The sequence below is a fragment of the Dreissena polymorpha genome, chromosome 9 (genome assembly GCF_020536995.1).
Source record: "Dreissena polymorpha isolate Duluth1 chromosome 9, UMN_Dpol_1.0, whole genome shotgun sequence".
Taxonomy (NCBI): domain Eukaryota; kingdom Metazoa; phylum Mollusca; class Bivalvia; order Myida; family Dreissenidae; genus Dreissena; species Dreissena polymorpha.
Genome location: NC_068363.1, coordinates 104,733,806 through 104,756,025, shown reverse-complemented (window position 1 = coordinate 104,756,025; position 22,220 = coordinate 104,733,806). Strand labels below are relative to the sequence as shown.

The 22,220-nt window shown below is 34.1% G+C and overlaps 1 protein-coding gene and 2 long non-coding RNA genes across 5 annotated transcripts; 1 reads left to right on the top strand and 2 right to left on the bottom strand.

Annotated features, from left to right (window-relative positions):
- The first annotated feature begins 754 nt into the window (after nt 1–754).
- Nucleotides 755–4,913, top strand: LOC127844914 (uncharacterized). 2 transcript variants are annotated; one of them, XR_008032970.1, is made up of 3 exons: nt 755–802; nt 3,136–3,328; nt 3,757–4,907. It is a non-coding gene; the product is annotated as an uncharacterized LOC127844914 (long non-coding RNA). The 2 variants fall into 2 exon arrangements; XR_008032969.1 differs by having other exon boundaries at nt 756–802; nt 3,108–3,328; nt 3,757–4,913.
- A 19-nt stretch (nt 4,914–4,932) lies between these two features.
- On the bottom strand, nt 4,933–8,030 carry LOC127844915 (uncharacterized). The gene is made up of 3 exons (XR_008032971.1): nt 7,849–8,030; nt 7,190–7,374; nt 4,933–6,426 (listed from the first exon to the last, which is right to left on the bottom strand). It is a non-coding gene; the product is annotated as an uncharacterized LOC127844915 (long non-coding RNA).
- Nucleotides 8,031–10,231: 2,201 nt separating this feature from the next.
- LOC127846552 (uncharacterized) lies at nt 10,232–21,812 on the bottom strand. 2 transcript variants are annotated; one of them, XM_052377910.1, is made up of 4 exons: nt 21,775–21,812; nt 18,079–18,182; nt 16,360–16,443; nt 10,232–15,737 (listed from the first exon to the last, which is right to left on the bottom strand). In XM_052377910.1, the coding sequence occupies exons 3-4, from the start codon at nt 16,441–16,443 to the stop codon at nt 14,400–14,402; spliced, it is 1,422 nt and encodes a 473-aa protein (XP_052233870.1). In that variant the 5' UTR covers nt 18,079–18,182; nt 21,775–21,812; the 3' UTR covers nt 10,232–14,399. The 2 variants fall into 2 exon arrangements, with proteins under 2 accessions (XP_052233870.1, XP_052233869.1); XM_052377909.1 differs by lacking the exon at nt 18,079–18,182 and having other exon boundaries at nt 21,775–21,796.
- Between the last annotated feature and the right edge of the window lie 408 nt (nt 21,813–22,220).

Below are 22,220 nucleotides of genomic sequence, written 5' to 3'. Positions count from 1 at the left end.
CACGGTTTTGTTATTGTTTGTCTATGTGACAAAAAGTAAGAAATTAGTCGATTCATTAAAGTGATATTATGAGCATTTTTCACTGTTGAATTGAGCTGAAAAAAATTTACAGGTCACAAGAGTAAGTTTAAATGTGGTTACTGACCAATTATCTGCAACTCATCTTGCTACCAGTTGTTTATAAAAAATATATTTAATATTCGATATTCTTACGTGACCCACCCAGTCATGTAAGCCGAAATGATCCGTAAAACAAAATGGTGTATTCGTGTCGTATTAACGAATCTGCACTAAAACTAAATTTAGGTTCACATTGTACATGCGTGATCAGTTTTCAAACGAAAGTACGGTTGATATTCAAATGCATTATTTTTCTCTTCCGCGATATTGTTTTAGTATGGTGATGCTGCATTAACAAATATAAGTGCATATAAAGTGAAAACACCAAAAATAAACAACGGTTGCGATAGACACCTATAAACTGTTAGATGCCCATAATATCACTTAAAAGGGGCTTGTTCACACTTAAATTGCATTTTTTTGAAGTTTTTCATTTAATGCTTTAAATTCATAAATTTAAACATCGCAAATAACGTGCTCCAGTCCAAAACAAAAATAAAGTTAAAATAAGAAAGAAAAAAGTAAGCCGCACCAAGGCTCGAACCACTGACCCTTGGATCGGTTTTTTCCCCGACTAAATATAGATTTTAAATATAAATTTAAATATAAACACGCATTGTGACAACAACAACAACAACAACAAATATGGCGGAACCTGTATTGTCAAACACGGAAGAAGAAGGTAAACAGGCTTTTTCCGCTCCATTTTGGGAAAAATGCCACACTGGAATTTTGGGAATTTCGCGTCGTGAAAACCCCCATTTTGGGAAAAAAATTAATCGCAAAATTGGCTCAATATTGAAAAATCATCGCATGTAAATAGTGTTTCTTATATTTCAAAGAAGCCGTTAACTGGTAAATAACGACTATTTGGATAACTTATTATTTAAGTTTTACAAAATATTATGAACATGTGTGATAAGTGAAGGTTTTTTAATCTGAATTTGGGAAAAAGGCTTGGCCTTTTTTGAGGTTAAAAAAAATCGCGCGAAGCGCCGGATTTTGAGGAAAATAAGGAAAGTCTTAAATAATTATTAACATATTTTACAGTTTTAAAAACAAATTCAAGGCAACAGATAATTTAATTATGCAATACTTTCTATTTTCTACACCCACCGGATCAGGTCAACTTATATATTTTAAGGGTAAAAAAAAAAAGAAATCAATTTTTAATTGGGAATTTTTTGTTCAATTGGGAAAAAAACAACCAGATTTGCATTGGGAATGGGGCCGAATTTCGGACCCGTGGCATAGGGCGGAAAAAGCCTGGTAAAACATGTTTTTTTATTGTAAAACTCAATAGTGCGTATGATTTTTTTTTATAAAAGTAGATTGAAATAGTATAACTGATCAAATGATTCGTTTTCGTTACATAAGTATATGAATATACACTTACACTTAAGTTACAGACAGAGACTAAAATTAAAAGCCAAGTTGAATACAGAATTAACTTTAGTATTCGCGCAAATAAATTAAATTTATCATTAGCCTTGGAGTAATGAGATCATTTAAACATTACAGTATCTTTTTGTTTCCTCATAATTGCCAGTGACAACATTATTTGTTGGCAGGCAATTCAAGATGCTGTGCATTTATTGACATATTCATTATTGTGTGTTATATGACAATGACATTTATTATTAACTAAAATGCATTTGAATGGTACTGGTAGTTTATAAATTTAAACCCAAAACTCATTGTTAACCCTTTAAGCGCTGGAACTCAATTTTGAAGGCCTTTGCAAACAGTTTGGTTCCAGATGAGACGCCACAGAACGTGGCGTCTCATCAGGATCCAAACTGTTTGCTATTCTGATAGTATTTTTGGAAAAAAAATCAAAGACATGGCTAATTTTAGAAATTCAGCGGATGACATTTAGCAGATAACAAATTTTCCAGCATGCAAAGGGTTAATGTATTTATATCAGTTTCTTCTGCACAGCTTTTTTATTAAGAAACTGAATAACCAAAATATTTTTGAAAATAGTAACACAGTTTAGTAATTCATGGCATCAAATGCATGTAGCTGGGGCCAGACAACTCGCCTCAATACCAACTTGCCCCAAAACAAACTCGCATCAATCATATGGTCACTCGCTCCAACCAAGAGACAACTCGCCCCAATTTATTTTCGTGCATCTTATTGTTTCTTTATTTAAAGTATTTTATCTTTATATTCTTTGTTAATTTAGCAAAGCACGTATATATTTTGATAAATGTGTATTTCAACAGTACATTGTATTTTGAATAAATCAAATACAGGTCATCTGAAATGCATGTATCATTATATTTGTAAAAGCCAAGAATATTCTGGATATTCCTCTTTTTTTCATTTGTTTTGAATATCCTCAAGATTTGATTTCCTGAATGTTGAAGAAAACTTATTAGATAATAATACCACATATTTACAACTCACTTTTTTAATAGAGACCATAAATAGTTTTAAAAAGTGGTTTAAATTGTGTATTTACTTTTTCAATAGGATACATCCATAATTAAACCAAGAAGTTTATGAAGAAGGGATCACTGGATTTTGTCACTTTGGTACAAGAAACAGAAACGTTATACTTATTTAGCTGCATTTTTTTTGTTGATTTTATTTGAGAATATTGAAATAATTTGTAGATAATGTTTTCAGATATTCAGGCAAGTTGAGATTTCATTGATTTTTTTTTATGTCATTTCACAATCTTCTTGAATGGAAACAGAAAAAAACACAGTTCAACGCACTAATTGTTGATACATGTATATAAAACAAAGTCTTTGTATGTAAAACTGTGTTGCTACATGAGCAAAGAATTTAAAAAATGATCCTACACTACACTAGGTGAATATTGACATTTTACAAAAAAAAACTGATAGGAATGTTTAAAAATGGTGTCATGAAAAATAAAAAATTCTATATGTACAAGTAGCTACATCTTGTGTCAAAATTCTTAGCTTTATGTTCAAAACATTCATTGTTAAATGCAGAAATGTCTTTTCAAGGATATCATAGACCACCTTACTTATACAGAAGCATAGGAGCTGTTGGAGGAAATTGCTGCCAGACAGTCAGCAGTTATCACTGACAGCCTTCCTGGCCCAGCTTGGACCATCCTCAAGCTAACCATGATGGTGTGTTTGCAAGAATTGTCCATTTGGTAGACCATGATGAAGACCAGCTTTGTTGTGGCATGGCCTGACAATACTGTACAAGCCAGAGACCAGTATGTTTACTGTTGTTGAATATGACCCATTTTTCATGTTTATTTTTCTGTGGGCCTGTTTAACAGAATTAATAATGCACTTTATCTATTTCAAATATGTTAGTTTTCTGTGGACTGTTTAACGGAATTATTAATGCATTTTATCTATATCAAATATTTTATTTGTCTGTGGGCCAGTTTAACGGAATTAGTAATGCATTTTATCTTTATCAAATATTGTTGCTTGTAATATGAATATAGAACACGTAAAACTACTCATGTAATTGTCTCAGCTTAAAATCAAAAGTGTAGAAAATTTAACTCATTTACTGTCGAAACAGTGGCCATTATGTTCCTGCGTCTTAAAAGTTGGACAATAACAGCTAATATATATATATAGATAGATTTAGAGAGGGGTTTTGAGTTTTTTATCTGTTCATATTTTTCAGAAAAAAGGTTAAGTGGTGACTGATCCTCTCACCCTCCTTATCCAGGAAACGTTTCAGAACAACGTGTTGGCACTGAAGATGTGGAGGACACAGATTGATCACAGTACATCCTTTGGATACATGGACACCTTCAACGGGACGACAACAAAATTGTACCTGCCTTTTTTTGAAAGGAAGTAGTTAATAAAATTATTGTTAACAGCTTTTTTAGTCTTGTTGTTTAAGAATGCTTGCAACATTTAAGTGGATAAACGGTTGCTTTAAATTTGAATCTTCAGTAATGCATTCTTTATTAAATGATGTCATCTTATTTCTTTCAGTATAGTGTAAATAATAAGAACATAATTATCCTTTGTATACAAAATGAAAACCAAGTTTACTGTTCTATTAATCATTATTTATTTATCTTGTTCTTTTGTCAGAAATATTACAGGGGCATACATACAGTATTCCTAAAATAAAAGGGGCAGTTCTTAGAAAATTAACATGTATTTTAGCAATGCATATTGAAACTTTTTCCACATTTATAACCAGCAACAATATGTAAGTATTATAATGTAACACAAATTAATACTATGAATTTACTACTGATTTTGCCATGCCTGTCATCAAATAAACATGTTTTACTGAAAGTTTCTTAAAAGATGTTATGTGGAAGACTTAATCAATCATTTAATAAATATTTGAGCCGCCTCGCTCTGGGAAAAGGGGGTTTAATGCATGTACATAAGGTTGTCCAAGATTAGGCTGTGCAGACTGCACAGGCTAATCAGGGGCAACACTTTCCGCCTTATCTGAATTTTCTCTAAGAGACTCCCTTTCAACAAAAAATAAAATAAAGCAGCAATTGTCTGCCTGATTGGTATGATCAGCACATGTTAATCTCGTACGACAATTTAGGCACATGCATTTAGCCCCATTTTCCCAGTGCAAGGCTCACCTATTTTGGTTTTAGCTGTCTATATGCTCTTTAACTTTTCAATCATGATGCAGTTTCATAGAATAATGTATTATGAGTCGTTTTTAATTGATGCATATTCTTTTGTTCAGTGTTGAACTCAACATGTATTATAATAAGGTGTTCACTTAACATTCTTGCAGTAATGTTTTGCTGTGTAATATACATGTAATAATAAATCAAAATTGAACAACTAGCTTCTTATTTCTTCATGTTATTTATTAAAACATTTTAAACCAAAACAACAAAATCCATAACATAATGAACACAAAACATAATACTCTATATTCATGAAACAAAACTATAATTGATAACATTTTGAATAAATGTTTCCAACTTTCAACATTTGACAGATCAAATTATTTCTGAATTCCACCAATTTTTTATTTATGGATAAACAGCACTTTATCATCTTTATGACAGTTTATGTAAGGCTATTACAATAAATGGTTGTTTATAGACTGATAAACAATGGAAAACAATACATAATCTATATATAGCATTGTGCTTTGATATCATTGTTAATGGAACATAAACAAATGTGGTGTGCAGCACGCACTCAACATTGACTATGGTAGCTTATACCTAAACAAGTCAATAATTCCTTTTCATAGTCTTTACTTGTGACAAAAAATCAGGAAAATGATGAGCCCAGTGTTTATTTAGCTATTTGCCAGACAAGGTTTTCACAAATTCTTCTGTTTCAGAGTGAGTGACCTATGATCAAATACTTTGGATCCTCTATTGTAATAACAAAACAATGAATTCACCATGTTTGATCACGCATCCCATAAAAAACTTAACACAAATCATGATACATAACACTTATAAGAGTCAACAATTCCTGTTAATGGTCTTGACTTGTGACAAAAAAATCTGGAACTTGGCCCATTGTTTATGTAGTTATTTGCCAGACAAGGTTTTTACTTATTCTTCTTTTTCAGAGTGATCTATGTTTGAATACTTTGGATCCTATGTTTTTATAACAAAACAATTAACAAAATTCACAATACCTTACACACTTAAAACTCAAATACATATTATATTGGCATTTCAGGGCACTTGTATGCTATGTTCATCACTATTTTATCAATGATATTTCTTCCCTATGTTTATAAGCAGTTCACTTATTAAAATCACATTTTATCACCATGATGATGACAGGACAGTCGACCATAATGTCACACATTTGGTCACACCTTCATATTACACAAATAAATTCAAGCATCATTTTAAATACTAAAGTCATCTACTGACTGAAAAAACTGCCAGGGTCACACATGCACTTTCATACTCAATGGTATACATCCTATAAAACCATGCTGCCAAATTCACACAACATGTTCCTACCCATAGTCAGTTATCATTGATTTCAGCTTTGTCAATTTTTTAATTCATAATAATGGTATGTTGAAGTTAGTTAAAACAACATAGTTACATACACCATGTACCAATTTGTATGAGTAAATCTTCATATTGTTTCCGGGTTGCTTTCCCTTGACCTATTGGATATTGCAGCTCCTCATTAGCCGCAGGTGGATATATAAGGGGGAATTGTAGAGGCAATCAGCTTTGGATAAGCTGAATCAAAAAGGAACTTTGATCAAAGGGTTTTTTCCTTGATGATCTCTGTGTACTCAGTGCATGTACGTGTATCCCTTCTTTTCATTGATTGGCACCACCATCCAATTGTTGGCTGCCTTCAATTTACTCTGAAATAACATATAAGCATATTTGTAATTTTGAAATGTACACTAAAACTTATCATAAAAACTATGTATGAAATTTGTTTGCTATTTTAAACATTATTTTATTCATATCATGACAATCAGGTAACATACCAATACTTTTCTGGGCCACTTGATTCACCAGTATTAACTTATGAACCTACCAATACTTTTCTGGGCTACTTGATTCACCAGTATTAACTTATGAACCTAACAACACTTTTCTGGGCTACTTGATTCACCAGTATTAGCTTATGAACCTACCAATACTTTTTTGGGCTACTTGATTCACCAGAATTAACTCATGAACCTACCAATACTTTTCTGGGCTACTTGATTCACCAGTATTAACTTATGAACCTACCAATACTTTTCTAGGCAACTTGATTCACCAGTATTAACTTATGAACCTACCAATAATTTTCTTGGCTTCTTGATTCACTAGTAAGAGCTTATTATATGATGAAGTTATCATACTTGAGTCACTAACTGATAATTACTGTACAACTAGAGATTGGAGGAGAATGGCATTGAAATAATTTCATGACCAATCACCATGCAAGTTATCTGAACGGTTCAGAAAAAAACCAGCTATCGGATATCCTCTGGTTTTCATAACATAAAAAGTTTCTGGTAAAAAAAAAATGATAAAGCAATTATATTACCAAGGAACTTTAGGAAGCTCATAGAATCTTATTGAATATAAATATATTATTTTATCAATTAAAATATGCTAAGACAGACATACTCTAAGTAAGATGTTATCTCTCTAATTCATGACATTGACCAGGTGTGGTACTTCCTTGTGACACAAATGACAGGACAGGACCTGGCGGGGGCTGATGACCGTGCATATGTGAAGAGTTTGTTGTTCTAACATTATGCTGAACAGTCAAACTTGCAATAGTTTGGCCGGCACGTCATCCTAAATACCTTAAAAAGAAGGTTTGTTTTAGAATATAAAATTGATCACATATCAATTTAAAGAAACAACAAAATTGATGTTAAAATCAGGGAATAAACTGTATAATCATATTATCATATCATAATATAACATATACATTTGCATACCATTATATTTTATAATATAATATATACCGAATAAATTAATCATTCATAATTCATCATTTATCATTAATTTGATGCTTCATTTGACTCGTGTTGGAGTGTTCCTTATAAGTTATAACGAATTCATTAAATTGATACGAACATCTTGGCATAGGGGCATAAAGGCTTATTTTAAAACGCGCAATGAACAAATTATGTTATCAGTGCGTATCTGGTTTCGTTGAAGAGTAAAATATCCATATAATAAAACTAAATACCTATCCAAACTTTTGCTAAAATTCCTTTGTAAACAGGCAACACTTGCAAAAAACTAAACGTAGCTTCTAAAATATGACTTACAATTCGTGTGTTTAAGCCATTACCCTGTCTTCGTCTCTTCCAACGATACTCCTATGGTTCTGCAAACACTCAGTCTTGTCGCCAAGATTGAATAAATTCGATCGATGTCGCTGGCTCCGGCTTTTGTTTCTCTTTTTTTATATTTTCGATCACAGAAATGAAATGCATTGTTTGTAAACCAAAACCGGATAAGCGCAGCGGGCATGCGCAGGCTGCATTCTTGTATACTAGTTGGGATCCCATTCACAATTTCTGACTAAAAATAACTCATTTCGCGTCTGAGACGCTTTATAATTTTCAGGTTTTCAAATCGTCAAAAGTTGCATTTAATGGAGATTTTAGAGAATGGAAACGATTTGGTATTTTTTTAAAGCAAATATCATAACTACAATGAAAATTTGCAAATCCGAAACATTTTTTTTCAATTTTGTCAATTTATCAAAGTGTGAACAAGCCCCTTTAAGATTACTGTATAAAATTTAACACAAATCAAATCAGGTGTGTATGCTATGTATCATAAACCTCATTGTGAACAAGAAATAATTCCGTTCATATACTCGGTAGGATCAAGCAACTGCAAAGTAAAGTGATAAAAGAACAGCTAAAATAAATTGTTAGAAGCTGCAAAAACATTAAAATTAGTGCATACGTGTCGAGTTCTGGGAAAACTGAGAATAATGCATTTGCGTAAAGTGTCGTCCCAGATTAGTCTGTGCAGTCCGCACAGGCAAATCAGGGACGACACTTTACGCTTTTATGACATTTTTCGTTTAAATGAAGTCTCTTCTTAGTAACAAAATCAAATTTAGACCGAAAGTGTGGTCCCTGATTAGCCTGTGCGGACTGCACAGGCTAATCTGGGACGACACTTTACGCACATGCATTATGCCCAGTTTTCTCAGAACACGACTCATATTAAAAACATTAACTCAATCAGTCTCGTACTTTTTATGACCTGCTTGTATTCAGTAGGATCTTCTAAACGATCTAAACTTCATATGGTTGAGAACTTGAGACACATGTGACTGTGCGGTGCCGACATGTGTTGCCTGCTTAAATCAGGATGGAAAAAATAAGTGACACATGACTTTATTTAAATGCACATGGAAAATAAACCATCAATAATCTAATTAAGATTTCTGAAATTCAAGTTCATAAAATCAAGCATAATGGCAAAATGTGTTTCTTTTTCCTTATCAGGATTGCTGGTATTTGTGATAAATAGACTCGTGCTGCCATTGAATAAGAATCATGATATAAATCGGTCCGTCCGGTAGTTAAAAAATGTCTTATATGAAAGGTACGACGCCGACATAGAAAGAACTCGGACGCGACGAAGTCTTACCAATGAAATGTTTAGTAAATATAATTGATGCATGACTTTGACGCTGTGGAGACACCATGAAATTACAATATACACAAACAAAATTTGTCTTGCGATGTTACTGCTTTTCGGTAAATTCCAGAATGCCGTATCATTACAATAGGAAAATGGTTAGGTGTGTTCTTTAAAAAAAACAACTGATATCTGATAGTTGTTAAGGATTCTGGATCATGCGTGTGTGAACAACGGTGAAAATGATTTTTAACAAAGTTAAGCATTTTAATAAGCAAATACACATCTCTGTGGGGGTACGTTTGTAAATGCCCCTCCCCAACAAAAAACCCATATAAACAACAAACACCAAAAACGGCTAAAATTTGTGCGTCTATAAATCTATTATGGATTATTATAGGTCAGTAATTCAATTTGTTTTCCAATCAATATGAACAAATATCTAGCATTCGTATGCGTCTAAATTCCGTGTGTGCCTTAAAGGCTTTATTAATATCCGTACAAATACCAATTATTTTTATTTTAAGTTGAAGGGCATGTTTTCCGACAACATGCTTTCAACATTTAGCACGCGTCTTATTGATTAAAAGTACGACATAGCCAACACACACAATACCGGTAGTTCACATGTTGTTATCGCACCCATGAAACTTTTGAGATGTCCATGGTTTTAAGAATTGCGTGAAACGGTCATAACAGAGTTGGTATGTTAAAAGATGATTTCCATTGCTGAAACAAGCCAAGGGAATATATCTTTTGAATTTCATTCAATATTCTCACATATATGTCAAGTTTAAAAAAGGAAATGGCGTTTACATAACCTGCCGATTTAAGGAGCAAGACGACAATAGGGCCGCGTACGTAAAACAAACATAACAAAAATGCGTTTAATGGGTCAACGATTTATTTGTTTGAGCGAGTCATGGTTTGTATTCAATACTGCCGGTACAGTAATATGTGTCACGTAATTACGTATCGTTCGCGGAGAACACACAGTAACAAACAAAGTTCATTTCTGTTTTCATCGAGATTTATTTCTGTTGAATATTCTCTAACACAACGCTTGCTAATGTTCATGAAATACAATTTTACATCGCGGTGGCCGACATGGCCACCACGTCAAGAAAGCGTGACTACTCTACTCGATTGTCAAACTAGCTCTCCAATTGTCTTTCTTACAACAAAACACAGCATTTTATTCCAAGGTACATGAACATAAAATTTAGATATTTCCTATCTCACTCTTGGTTGGTTAACTGTTCTCTTACCCCGATTTTCTAAACCCACCCCTTCGAATAAGCCTTGTTGATTGGAAGGATCGCTTATACACCTACCACATGTCACAGCAGAAGAGTGCAATATACAATTATCACTTTGGGAACAGGAGACCTCATTTCATTTGCATACTTGATCATACAAACAGATGCTCTCTATGGACAAACCACATTAGTAGTGTGAAACCTAACACTCCTATAATCGATTACGTAAACCCCGATACCCATAAGATACACACTCAATCCGAACTTACATTGGTTATGTTCATTGGGAAATTGGATATTTCAATTATTTAAATTTCATTATATACTATATCTGAATTGGGGCTTGTTATGTACGAGCCGAATGTTCCCGATAATTGAACTACATTGGAGAAATGAAACCATACTTCCATAATCAATTTTTCAAACTTCATTACATGTCCCTTCCGTACTGACATCTGTTATGTTAATTCCTAAATACCCGCAACATACAGCAACGTTAAATACTCAAACATATTATTAAAATATTTCCCTATTATTAAATCTATCTGTACTTAAATTTATATACCGTTATGTTACATATGAAAAAAAATCTTAATGATTTATAACCATTTAAAAGAATAAAGTAATATTAATCTATATGCTCGAAGATGAGTATCACTTTGTAATTGAATGTAAACTGTAAAATATATACAGAAATATGAAAGTTTTACATTGATAACTACTCTTGGAAAAAGCCAAATGTGTTTAAATTTGTTGAATTAATGAAATCCGAAAATGTTCGAACGAATGACAATCTTGTATTATACTTGAACAAAGCTTTTAAACTTGTTTAATCTTATTATTATTATCAATTGGACCACATTCATACATTAACATTTTTGTAGATTTATCATGAAAACAAGGATATACATCTAGCATTTTTTTGTGTTTGTATATGAAAATGTAGTCTATTTAATTTGTATACACTATACTAGTCACTTGACCACTCCTTTGTTATATCAATTATGTGCGGTATACTCATGGATAATTGTCTATTGTATAAACAATAAACTGTTACATAAACATCTTCAACTACCAAAGATATTCAATATCAAATATGTTTCGCGTTATTATATCACCTGACTGCAAACACACCTTCACCAAACTTGCTCTATTTAAAAAACGTATCCGCCATGGGGCGAGACCATTATTGTATTCTTTTTCTTTTAGTGAATATCTTGAATTTTACTTTAAAGCATTTTAAATATAAAAGAGTTGAGTTAAAACAATTCGCCTTGACTCTATTGGAAGATCTTTGCAAAATGGTGTTCTTATTGTCTCCCTTAAAAGAAGTGGAGTGGTCATTTTCCTTGTATCGGTTTATTGAGAAATAACGATGAAACACCGTTTTAATGAGAGGTATTTATTTCTCAGATGGCTATGTGTGTATAATGTGGTTTACAGGTCACCCCACATAGTAAGGACTTGCACCCTTGTTATTCGATAAACTGATAAGTGTTCAACCGCTTTTATTGTTGCATGTTTTTAAAGCAAATGTAGTTATTAAAGGGGTTAATCACGGTTGCCCTGACCATTATGACAATACTACGGGGTGTGAACCAATTTTACCATGACAGCCAACAGAAAAGTAATTTTTCCTTCAATCAGAGCTTAACTTAATGTAACTCTGATGCATGGGGTCGTACCCTAACACACCTAAATAAAAACTTGTAACCAACCACGCCCAAAACAGTCAACATCACAATACACGAAGGTGTTATAAAAAACGGAGGTCAAGTAAACACTGGCTCAACATTCGGTAAATGTAATTTTGTCGTCTTTCTTTTTAAAATCACAATAAATATCAATAGCACGTGAAATGTGAATGATTTGTTTGTAGATTGATTTGTGGTTGATCTTAACATTATCTAAAATGAAAAGATGCAAAAACATAATAGTATGCTTTTTATACAAAAAAGTCATAACCATGTATATTTGAAAACCACTCTCTGAGATCTAAACAATCATTTTGCATATCATATTATTTTACTCAGAGAAAGAAATAGTCCGATATCATCATGTACCCTACAGACTGTCTTGTCTACTAACACGCTGCCGATAGATTTACGAACAGGCTGGGAGGCATTGCGCATAAACTTGACCCTCAGTTTCAACAAAGTAATTTTGACTGCGCCGAAAACAGACATGATCAAACTGGGACTTGATCAACACAACATTGAAGCATCCATCATCTTAATGAAGCGACAGGCATAGCCATTCATCCAGGGGTGAATAATGCATCTTACTAAAAGACATTACAAGAAAGCAGTTGATGAAAAGCATCAAAGGGGCACCATGTTACGATTCATATTGCGACGCAAGTTTTAAGCAATATAAGGCATGGTCGTATCTGCAAAGAAATTATTCAATAAGAATAATTTATCATATATGACTTAGAGTACATTCATTATTTACAAACAATTTGGTTAAAGACCCCATGGTTCCGGCTTTTAATAATAAATTTAACACAATTGACGTCCATTTTCGTGTAAAACGCAGCATAGTGCAATATACTGAGCAGGTAGATTGCATGAAATCAGCATTGCGCAGATTAGTATCATTTACTGTCGCTCATGCGCACAAGAAATGAAATGCATCATAAATTTCCTAGCATAGTTGTGTATATTACACGTTATAAATATAAACCGTCGGATATTTCTTTTTCAGATTTGTGTTATTAAACAAATGCATACAGTAATGAAAACATGCATATGTATCTGTATGTGATTGTTTTTTATGCGTTATCAACACCAATTTAAACTTTCTGAAATTTGAGCTTTCTTGACATAACAACGAACAAACAAATCAACACAATAACCAATAATGCATAGCATTTGTTTAACATAACACTTAGACCTCATAGTGCGTTTATAAAGATTCAGCATTCAAGTGGACGTTCTGATTAAAAAAAGCTTAAAGGGGCCTTTTCACAGTTTTGGCATGTTTTGAAATAAGTCATTAAATGCTTTATATTGATAAATGTAAACACTGGATCTTAAAAGCTCTAATAAAAAATCAAGAATAAAATTTAAAATAGGGAAACAAAAGTAGCCGCAGCTGGACTCGAACCAGTGACTCCCGGAGTCCTGGAGTAAAAACGCATCAGCCCGCTCGGCTATTCTGCCTAGCATACTTGGTTAAAGTATTTTATGCATTATATGAGCGATCTTTGTAGTTTCACACAATTTAACGACAACAACAGAACTCTCCAAATTATTCAATCGTTTCGCGTTGCAACGCTTTATAATTTTTAGGTTTTTAAATTGTCAAAAGATGCATATAATGGCTATATTAGACCATGGTAAATGTTCAGTAATACTGTTTCCTCACAAATATCATAACTAAAACGAAAATGTGCGAATCTGAAACAACTTTTTTCAATTTTGTCAATTTACCAAACCGTGAAAAGATCCCTTGAATTTGGAATTCATCTGAAGTCGGGAATAGGAAAAGTAAGTTTAAGAACATACTGTATACGTATTAATAAACATCTTCATCATATTTACATTGTTAGTAATTCTGCTTGAAAAGTGGAACTATGCATGGTTACCATACATGTCTGCATTTATGGGAGAATATCTTTAATATGAACCTTTAATATGTTTTTAAATATTTTTGTACTTGTTCTATCGTTAGCTATACAGAACGATAACAAATTACATATATACATTTAGGAATTAGCTAATTCATTGGAATCGACAGTATACACAAACAATAAATGTGTCCATTTGAAGATATTTTGATTTTGGGATATGCATACAACTTATTAAATAATAACATATACATATATTTAAACCACTCATCTTGACAAAAAAATACATTAAAATCATCAATTTCATTTAACAAATGTTCAGGTATATGGGCTCAATAATAGATTTATTTGCTTTGGTAAATTAAACAAAGCACGCATTAGTTCATTACATAAGTATCCTATTATGAATCTCCATCAGTTCATTCACACAACTTCCTTCTTCAATCATCCTCTGACGGACCTCTCTTACAATCTGGTCTATACGTGTAAGTATCGAGTTCAACATACTATCCGATGTATTAGAAATACCATCCGCAGCCTTGCACTGTTCGAGTCGGTTCATGCATTTCAGCATCAACAGTTCGAGCTCAAATCTCCTCTGGCCGTACCAGAACAAAGACACTGGGTGCGATACTATTGCTTGCCTTATCTTCGGCAATTTGAGTACGAGTAGTGGACCTTCGTTCATCAATTCGTTTATTATTGCTACCCAAGTTCGTTGTTGTTTTTCATTCATACCACACGAGTCCATAAGGTTTCTTTCTGGTATCATATAATATGAAAGTTTTGTCGTTGATAAAGCAGTTCTTAGTTCTTTCAATCCTTCACAAAGCCAGTGAAATAAATTCCTTTCAGTAAACAATTCTTGATGATTGTTCTCCGCAAGCCAAAAAACTAAATTTTTTACGGTGTAAGATGTAATTTCCTTGTTGATTGGCTTTAATATATCCTTAACCACCATTTTTAATATAACATATATGTAAACCTGAGTGTTATTAAGACTGCTCACAAGTTCGTTCTCCCCCGTATTAAAGCCTATTCTCCACTCGACAGCTCTGTTTTCACTCCCTTTGTATCCAACTGGAGTGACGAATGCTCTCAATGATACAACTTTCTGAACGATATCCGGCGCTGGCCAATTACGACGTCGTTCAGCCCATTTTTGAAGTATGCTAGGGCAGTCACAGGCAAAAGAAAGTACTCTGTCTTGATGGTATGCACCAATTGACGTCGGCATTGATGGTCCTGCACGTGAATGACGCACCTCGTCTGACGTAGGTGTGGTGCTATTTAGCACAGTAACATACACGTCACTGTTCAGAAAAGAGCGTCCATTTTCATCGTCGCACAGAGCATTGCTCAGAGTTTGGTTAAACGCTGTACCACGTCGCTTTAGTAATAGCCAACAATGCCCGTGGTAGCAGCTACCGGTGTTTAATGTAAACAAAGTAGTCTCCTTTGGTAACATATCACCAGACAAACCGTCTTCTAAACACATGACATCCTCCTTTACATACATATTGTCCACGTCACTCTCATAAAGGCACGTTAGCCCCTCAGCTTTGCTACCCGTAGTGATCATCTTTACCTTACCTAGATGCTGCGCATTTAGCAGCATATTATTCTCCATATAGAAGTCTCTCCGTGCCTTTCTGATGTGGGGCCCGAACCCCAGCCAGGTCATCACATTGCACATCTCCACTGAAGCATTTTCCCACTGAACCTGAAATTGCCGCTTAAATTAATATAAAATGTCGGAAATGTATTGTGAAATGCAAGCAAAACATAATCAAAATGAACATCATTGGTAAAAAAGCCTAAAACTATTAATTATATTACTAGTACCACTACTATTACAACTACTTCTTTTACTACTAAAACTACCACTACTATTACAGTACACTACTACTACTACTACTACTACTACTACTACTACTACTACTACTACTACTACTACTACTACTTCTACTACTACTTGTTCTACTACTACTACTACTACTACTACTACTACTACTGTTACTACTACTACTACTTCTCCTACTACTACTACTACTACTACTACTACTACTACTACTACTACTACTACTACTACTACTACTACTACTACTACTACTACTACGGGTTTTAATGTTGTTGTTTTTTTTAAGAATTTTTTGGCGAAATAATCGTTGATTTTGAGTATGTGTTACTTTTTTTTGTTCTGTATTTCATCATTGTCTTAACTTTTGGGGAAATTTCGCCTTATTAACGCATAAGCTCCGTCCACAATAACAACAAGTTTTCCAGACGGTTCATGCACGATTGGAATTCAGGAAATGCTATACAATTCTTAAGCAAGGACAAACCTGAGAATGTTGACTGTAAATCCCGCTGCGACGTATCACATATTCAGGTCCTGATTCATCGTGCCAGTACCCACCTTCCGCCATCTGTTTAATTATGTACATACAATTTTAAAACATATATATGTTGGCCTTTTTTTTAAATTGACCAGACAAGTTTGCATGGCTCTTATTTGTGTGTAACAAACATATAAATAAATGGTTAAGCATGGTATATATCATTTTTAAAATTCTGATACGCGTTTGTTTAGTTACTTCTGTTGGATATTGATCATCTCCATATATTAACTTAAACATGTCTGATCTGTAATGCTTTAGAATCAGACCTACAACATCGTCGATTTGCATTGTCATAAGAATATCGAGCTGCATTTCGCTTTCACAACTACATGCAGCCAAGTACATTAAGATTGGAAATAAACATTTACAATACAATCAATAAATGCATTGAAATGACATGTTACAACTGCAAAATACATATAAATCATACATAAGAGTAACTCAAATATAGTGGTACCACTAAAATTACTTATGCAACTGGTAATTTCAATCTATATCCTGTCTCAATTTTGACTACAGCGATTTATCACAAATTGTGACATGGTTTTTTTAAGAAAGTAAATGCCTTATCTAGATACACATGTAGATTTAACGGATTTCAATACTTATGTTTGAAGCTTGGCCAACAGGGATACGAACTTTAGTCATACAGATTAAGTGGCTATTTCCCTAACCTCTCGGTCATCTTTACAATTGTGTCTTGTTCTGATAAAACTGGGCATTATGCTTGTGCGTAAAGTGTAATCCCAGATTAGCATGTGCAGTCCGCACAGGCCAATCAGGGACGACACTTTCCGCCTAAACAAGATTTTCGGTAAGATGGGACTTCCTTTTAACGACAAATACCATTAAAGCGGAAAGTGTCGTCCCTGATAAGCCTGTGCGGACTGAACAGGCTAATCTGGGACGACACTTTACGCACAGGCATTATGCCCAGTTTTTCAGAACGCGACACAATTTGTAGTGAGCAGTACGCATTTTTGTTTATGTAAGCGATCCACGAGTTGAAAAATGTCTCCAAGAACAAGTGGAACATAAATTAATTTGTTAAGCATGTTATAACCCTTTTGTCACTTGATGATAACTCCTACACGAATAGATGTCGTTCATGATATTTTGCACTCTTGCTTACACGGTTATGTTATTGTTTGTCTATGTGACAGAAAGTTAGAAATAAGTCGATTCATTCAGCTTTCTGTATAACATTTAACAGAAATTAAATCAGGTGTGTATGCTATGTATCATAAACCTCATTATGAACAAGAAATAATTCCGTTCATATACACGGTAGGATCAAGCAACTGCACATTTAATTAAATAACAGCTAAAATTTTAAGAAGCTGCGAAAACATTAAACTTTGTGCATATGTGTCGCGTTCTGAGAAAACTTGGCATAATGCATGTGCGTAAAGTGGCGTCCCAGAATAGCCTGTGCAGTCCGCACAGGCTTATCAGGGACGACCCTTTCCGCCTTATATGGATTTTTGCTTTGAAGAGACTTCATTTAAACGAAAAATGCCATAAAAGCGGAAAGTGTCGTGCCTGATTAGCCTGTGCGAACTGCACAGGCTAATCTGGGACGATACTTTACGCACACGCAATATGCACAGTGTTCTCAGAACACGACTCGTATTAAAAACATTAACTCAATCAGTCTCGTACTTTTTATGACCTGCTTGTAGTCAGTAGGATCTTCCAAACAATCTAAACTTCATATGGTTGAGAACTTGAGACACATGTGAATGTGCGGTGCCGACATGTGTTACCTGCTCAAATCAGGAGAGCAAAGATAAGTTACACATGACTTTATTTACATGCACATGGAAAGTTAACCATCAGAACGCTATTAAGATTTCTGAAATTCATGTTCATAAAATAAAGCAAAATGTGGGGGTTTTATTATCAGGATTGCTGGTATTAGTGATAATCAGACTCGCGCTGCCATTGAGCAAGAATCATCATATAAATTGGCCCTTCCTGTTGTTTAACAAATGTCTTATTTGAAGGTACGACGCGACATAGGAGGGACTGAGGTGGGACGGAGTCCTACGAATGAAATGCCTGGTCAATATAATTGATGCATGACTTTGACGGTGTGGAGACACCATGAAATTACCATATACACAAACAAGATTTGTCTTGTGGTGTGACGGCTTTTGGAAAAATTTCAGAATGCCGCATCATTAAAATAGGAATTTGAATTTAATTCAATATTCTCACCTACATGTCAAGTTTAAAAAAGGAAATGGCGTTAAATTAACCTGCCGATTTTAAGAGCAAGACGACAACAGGGCCGCGTACGTTAAACAACGTAACAACATGCGGTTAATGGGTCAACGATTTATTTGTTTTAGCGAGTCATGGTTTGTATTTAATACTGCCGGTGCAGTAATATATAACAAGTTCGTGCTAATGTATAACCATTTAAAAGAATGAAGAATATTAATCTATTACAAACTAGTACTAATTCCAGGTTATTAAATGAACACACAATTATCCTGATTAGTACTTTCGTTTTCAAAACAGCTGGGGAATCCCCGTATGTTGTATTCCTAATTTTCGACTACGTTATAAGTTGTGTTATAAATTGTAAAAACTGAGTTAGCATCAATATAACGATACATTCGAATAAAAGAAAACCAAACTTAATTATTTAAGCAAAACATGTTTACAGATGTAAAATAATTTAGTTTCTACTTTCGATTCTAAAACAAATGCGGTACGGTCAAGTTACCAATACCGGATCAGTAGCATAATACAGTTGTTCTGGTGAAAAGCAAAAACTGTTTTGAAACTTCTTTTACACCAGTTTGATTAAATATTACCTTTGCTTACTGATTCAGTACATACTCTTATTTTTAAACGCAGGCAAAATGTATTTGTGATACCTTTATTTCGCCGCAGAATTCATGCATTAACGGATCAGTTGTAGCCATAACGGATCACGTGACTGAAACAACTCAGGAGGCATCTAACAAGCTATTCGAACTGTCGAAACATGAACTGTGTTGTTTAAATTGACCACGTTATATTGCCAAATATAAATTATATTCATTTTTATTTTTATTAACTGTTTTCTATATGAGATCTTGTATCTAAATTATATGCATGGTGTTCTTGTGTGAATTATCTGCTGAAAATCCTAAATAGATCATAAAGACATGGGCAGCTTATAAACCATGTAAATTGTTTGAATCATGTTTAACTAGAAATGGCGCGGCAGAAGCCGACGCGTATCCCCACGCCGCAAGCTACCATGTGTTTAAGTTTCAAGGTTCTAGTGATAATAGTAAAGGGGGAGAAAGCGGCTAGGACGGCCGAAATGGCAATTTTGTGTGGGTGTGGCCTATGTGGGCGGGGTCCTGGGTGGGAAATGTGGCTTGGATTTTAATTATGCTGAAATAGTTCGGGATCTTGACCACAAAACTTTCTTAGATTTTAATTAGGCTGCACTAGCTCAGGATCTTCACCACCAAACTGGCTTGGATTTTAATACAGCTGAATCACTTTGGGTGTTGACCAAAAAACTGGCTTAGACTTTTATTATGCTGAAAAAGCTCGGTATGATTATCTTGACCACTATACTGGCTTGGATTTTAATGATGATGAAATAGGTTGGGATCTTGATCTCAAAACTGGCATGTATTTTGAAAATGGTGAAATAGCCAAAATGGCTCGGGTTTTAATAATACTGAAATAGCTTGGGATCTTGACCACCAAACTGGCTTGTATTTAAACTATGCTGAAATAGCTTGGGGTCTTGGTCGTCAATCTGACTTGGATTTTAGTTGTGCTGAAATAGCTTGCGGTCTTGACCGCCAATCTGGCTTGGATTTAGATTATGTCGAAATAGCTCGGGGACTTGACATCCAAAATGGCTTGGGTTTCAATAATTCTGAAAAAGATTGGGACCTTGACCACCAAACTGGCTTGGATTTTAATTATGCTGAAATAGCTTGGAGTCTTGACTGCCAATCTGGCTTTGATTTTAATTATGCTGAAATAGCTCAAATATTGGTCATGAGATGTTCAGTATTAATTTGAAGTCAATTGGTGAATAAATGAAGTTATGTTAAAACAAAATTATGGGTGGGCATGTTCTATGTGGGCGGGGCGCCCCAGGGTTGGTAATGGGGCCATGCATAGTTGAGATTGACCGTATTGTTATAAGAGATGTTCAGTATCATTTTGAAGTAAATCGGTGTAGAAATGAAGAAGTTAATGTAAAATTACATAAAAATGTGTGAAAGTCTCTGACCCGGCCCCACTCCAAACCCCATAACTTTTGACCCAGGGGGCGCCCCAGGGTTGGTAATGGGGCCATGCATAGTTGAGACTTACCGTATTGTCATTAGAGATGTTCAGTATCAATTTGAAGTAAATCTGTGTAGAAATAAATAAGTAAATGTAAAATAACATAAACAAATGAGTGAAAATATCTGACCCGGCCCATCCCAACCCCCATAACTTTTGACCCAGGGGTCAGATCAAAATTCCAAATAGTGCAGGGTCGCACATATGCTCATAGCTACCATGTGTGTAATTTTCAAGGTTCTAGTGCTAATAGTGTAGGAGGAGATAGTGGCCAGGACGGACGCACGGACGGACAGACAGACGGCGAAGATAACCACAATATCCCCACGCTTTTAAAAAAGCGTGGGGATGATCGTCGATATTGAATATTGAAAATAAATAAAACATTAAGATTGAGAATATGTATTGTGAGAATCAACAAGATTTGCATATATTTTAATATAATATATTATCAATACGCATATTATAACGCTTGATCCGTTGTCCTAATTCTTCATTTGTTTTAAGGTATTGCAAAATCTTAAATACGAATCAAATCTAAAATGGCCCTTTGCAGACAGAAATACTACTAAATGGACTTTAAATTAATGAGTAAACATCTTACTTTCCAACGGAGTTGTAGCATGTGGCCGCGAATAATGTTGAACCTCGATTTTGAAAACGAGACGGAAGTCACAAAGTCTTATATACATGTCAGCAAAACATACCGAAATGTTTGACAAAGAGCAGCTCCGATTACGACTATATCAATGCGTTTTAAAGAACATGCCTTGAAGATACTGTGTGCAAAATATCATCTAAAAATGTCAACTGTTTATCGCGATACGCAGTCTTGAACATCAATGTGATCCGCTATGGGTAATGCTCCGGTAATGGTAACTAGACTGTAGCCTACTTAAAAGAAATCGGACATATTTAGAGACCAGTATTAAATACATTGACGCTTCATATCTTATAACTACTATATATTCATATAAAATATGTTACAAGACTTTGCTATAAACAACTTTGATTATTAATGGAAAGAAGAGACGATAAACAAACCTCTGACATATTTATATCCATTCCGACGTGTCTCTTTTCCATAAACTGAATAATTACATTCCATAGCCGAGCCATATGTCACTATTGAATACGTAGGCCTTAAAACGTGTGACTTTATCATATTATACAATAACCAATGTGTCAACAAACGATATTTCAGTGACGTAGTGACGTCACAATCAATGTATAGAATGATACAATTACCGCTTTTTAAGAATACAAAAGCACATTGACGGAAATATTTAATCATGAGGTAATTCACACTTGAAGTGTCACGCAATATTACTATTAAGGAGCAAATGGTATTTTGTACAAATGATATTCTTGTATACACCAAGCTCTTAATGTACCTTTGTACTTAATTTGTGTTTTATGCGCTTTAACTATGTCTTTGTACCTTAAATGCTTATACAATATTCTTAATCTTTCTTTTAGCTCATTTATAC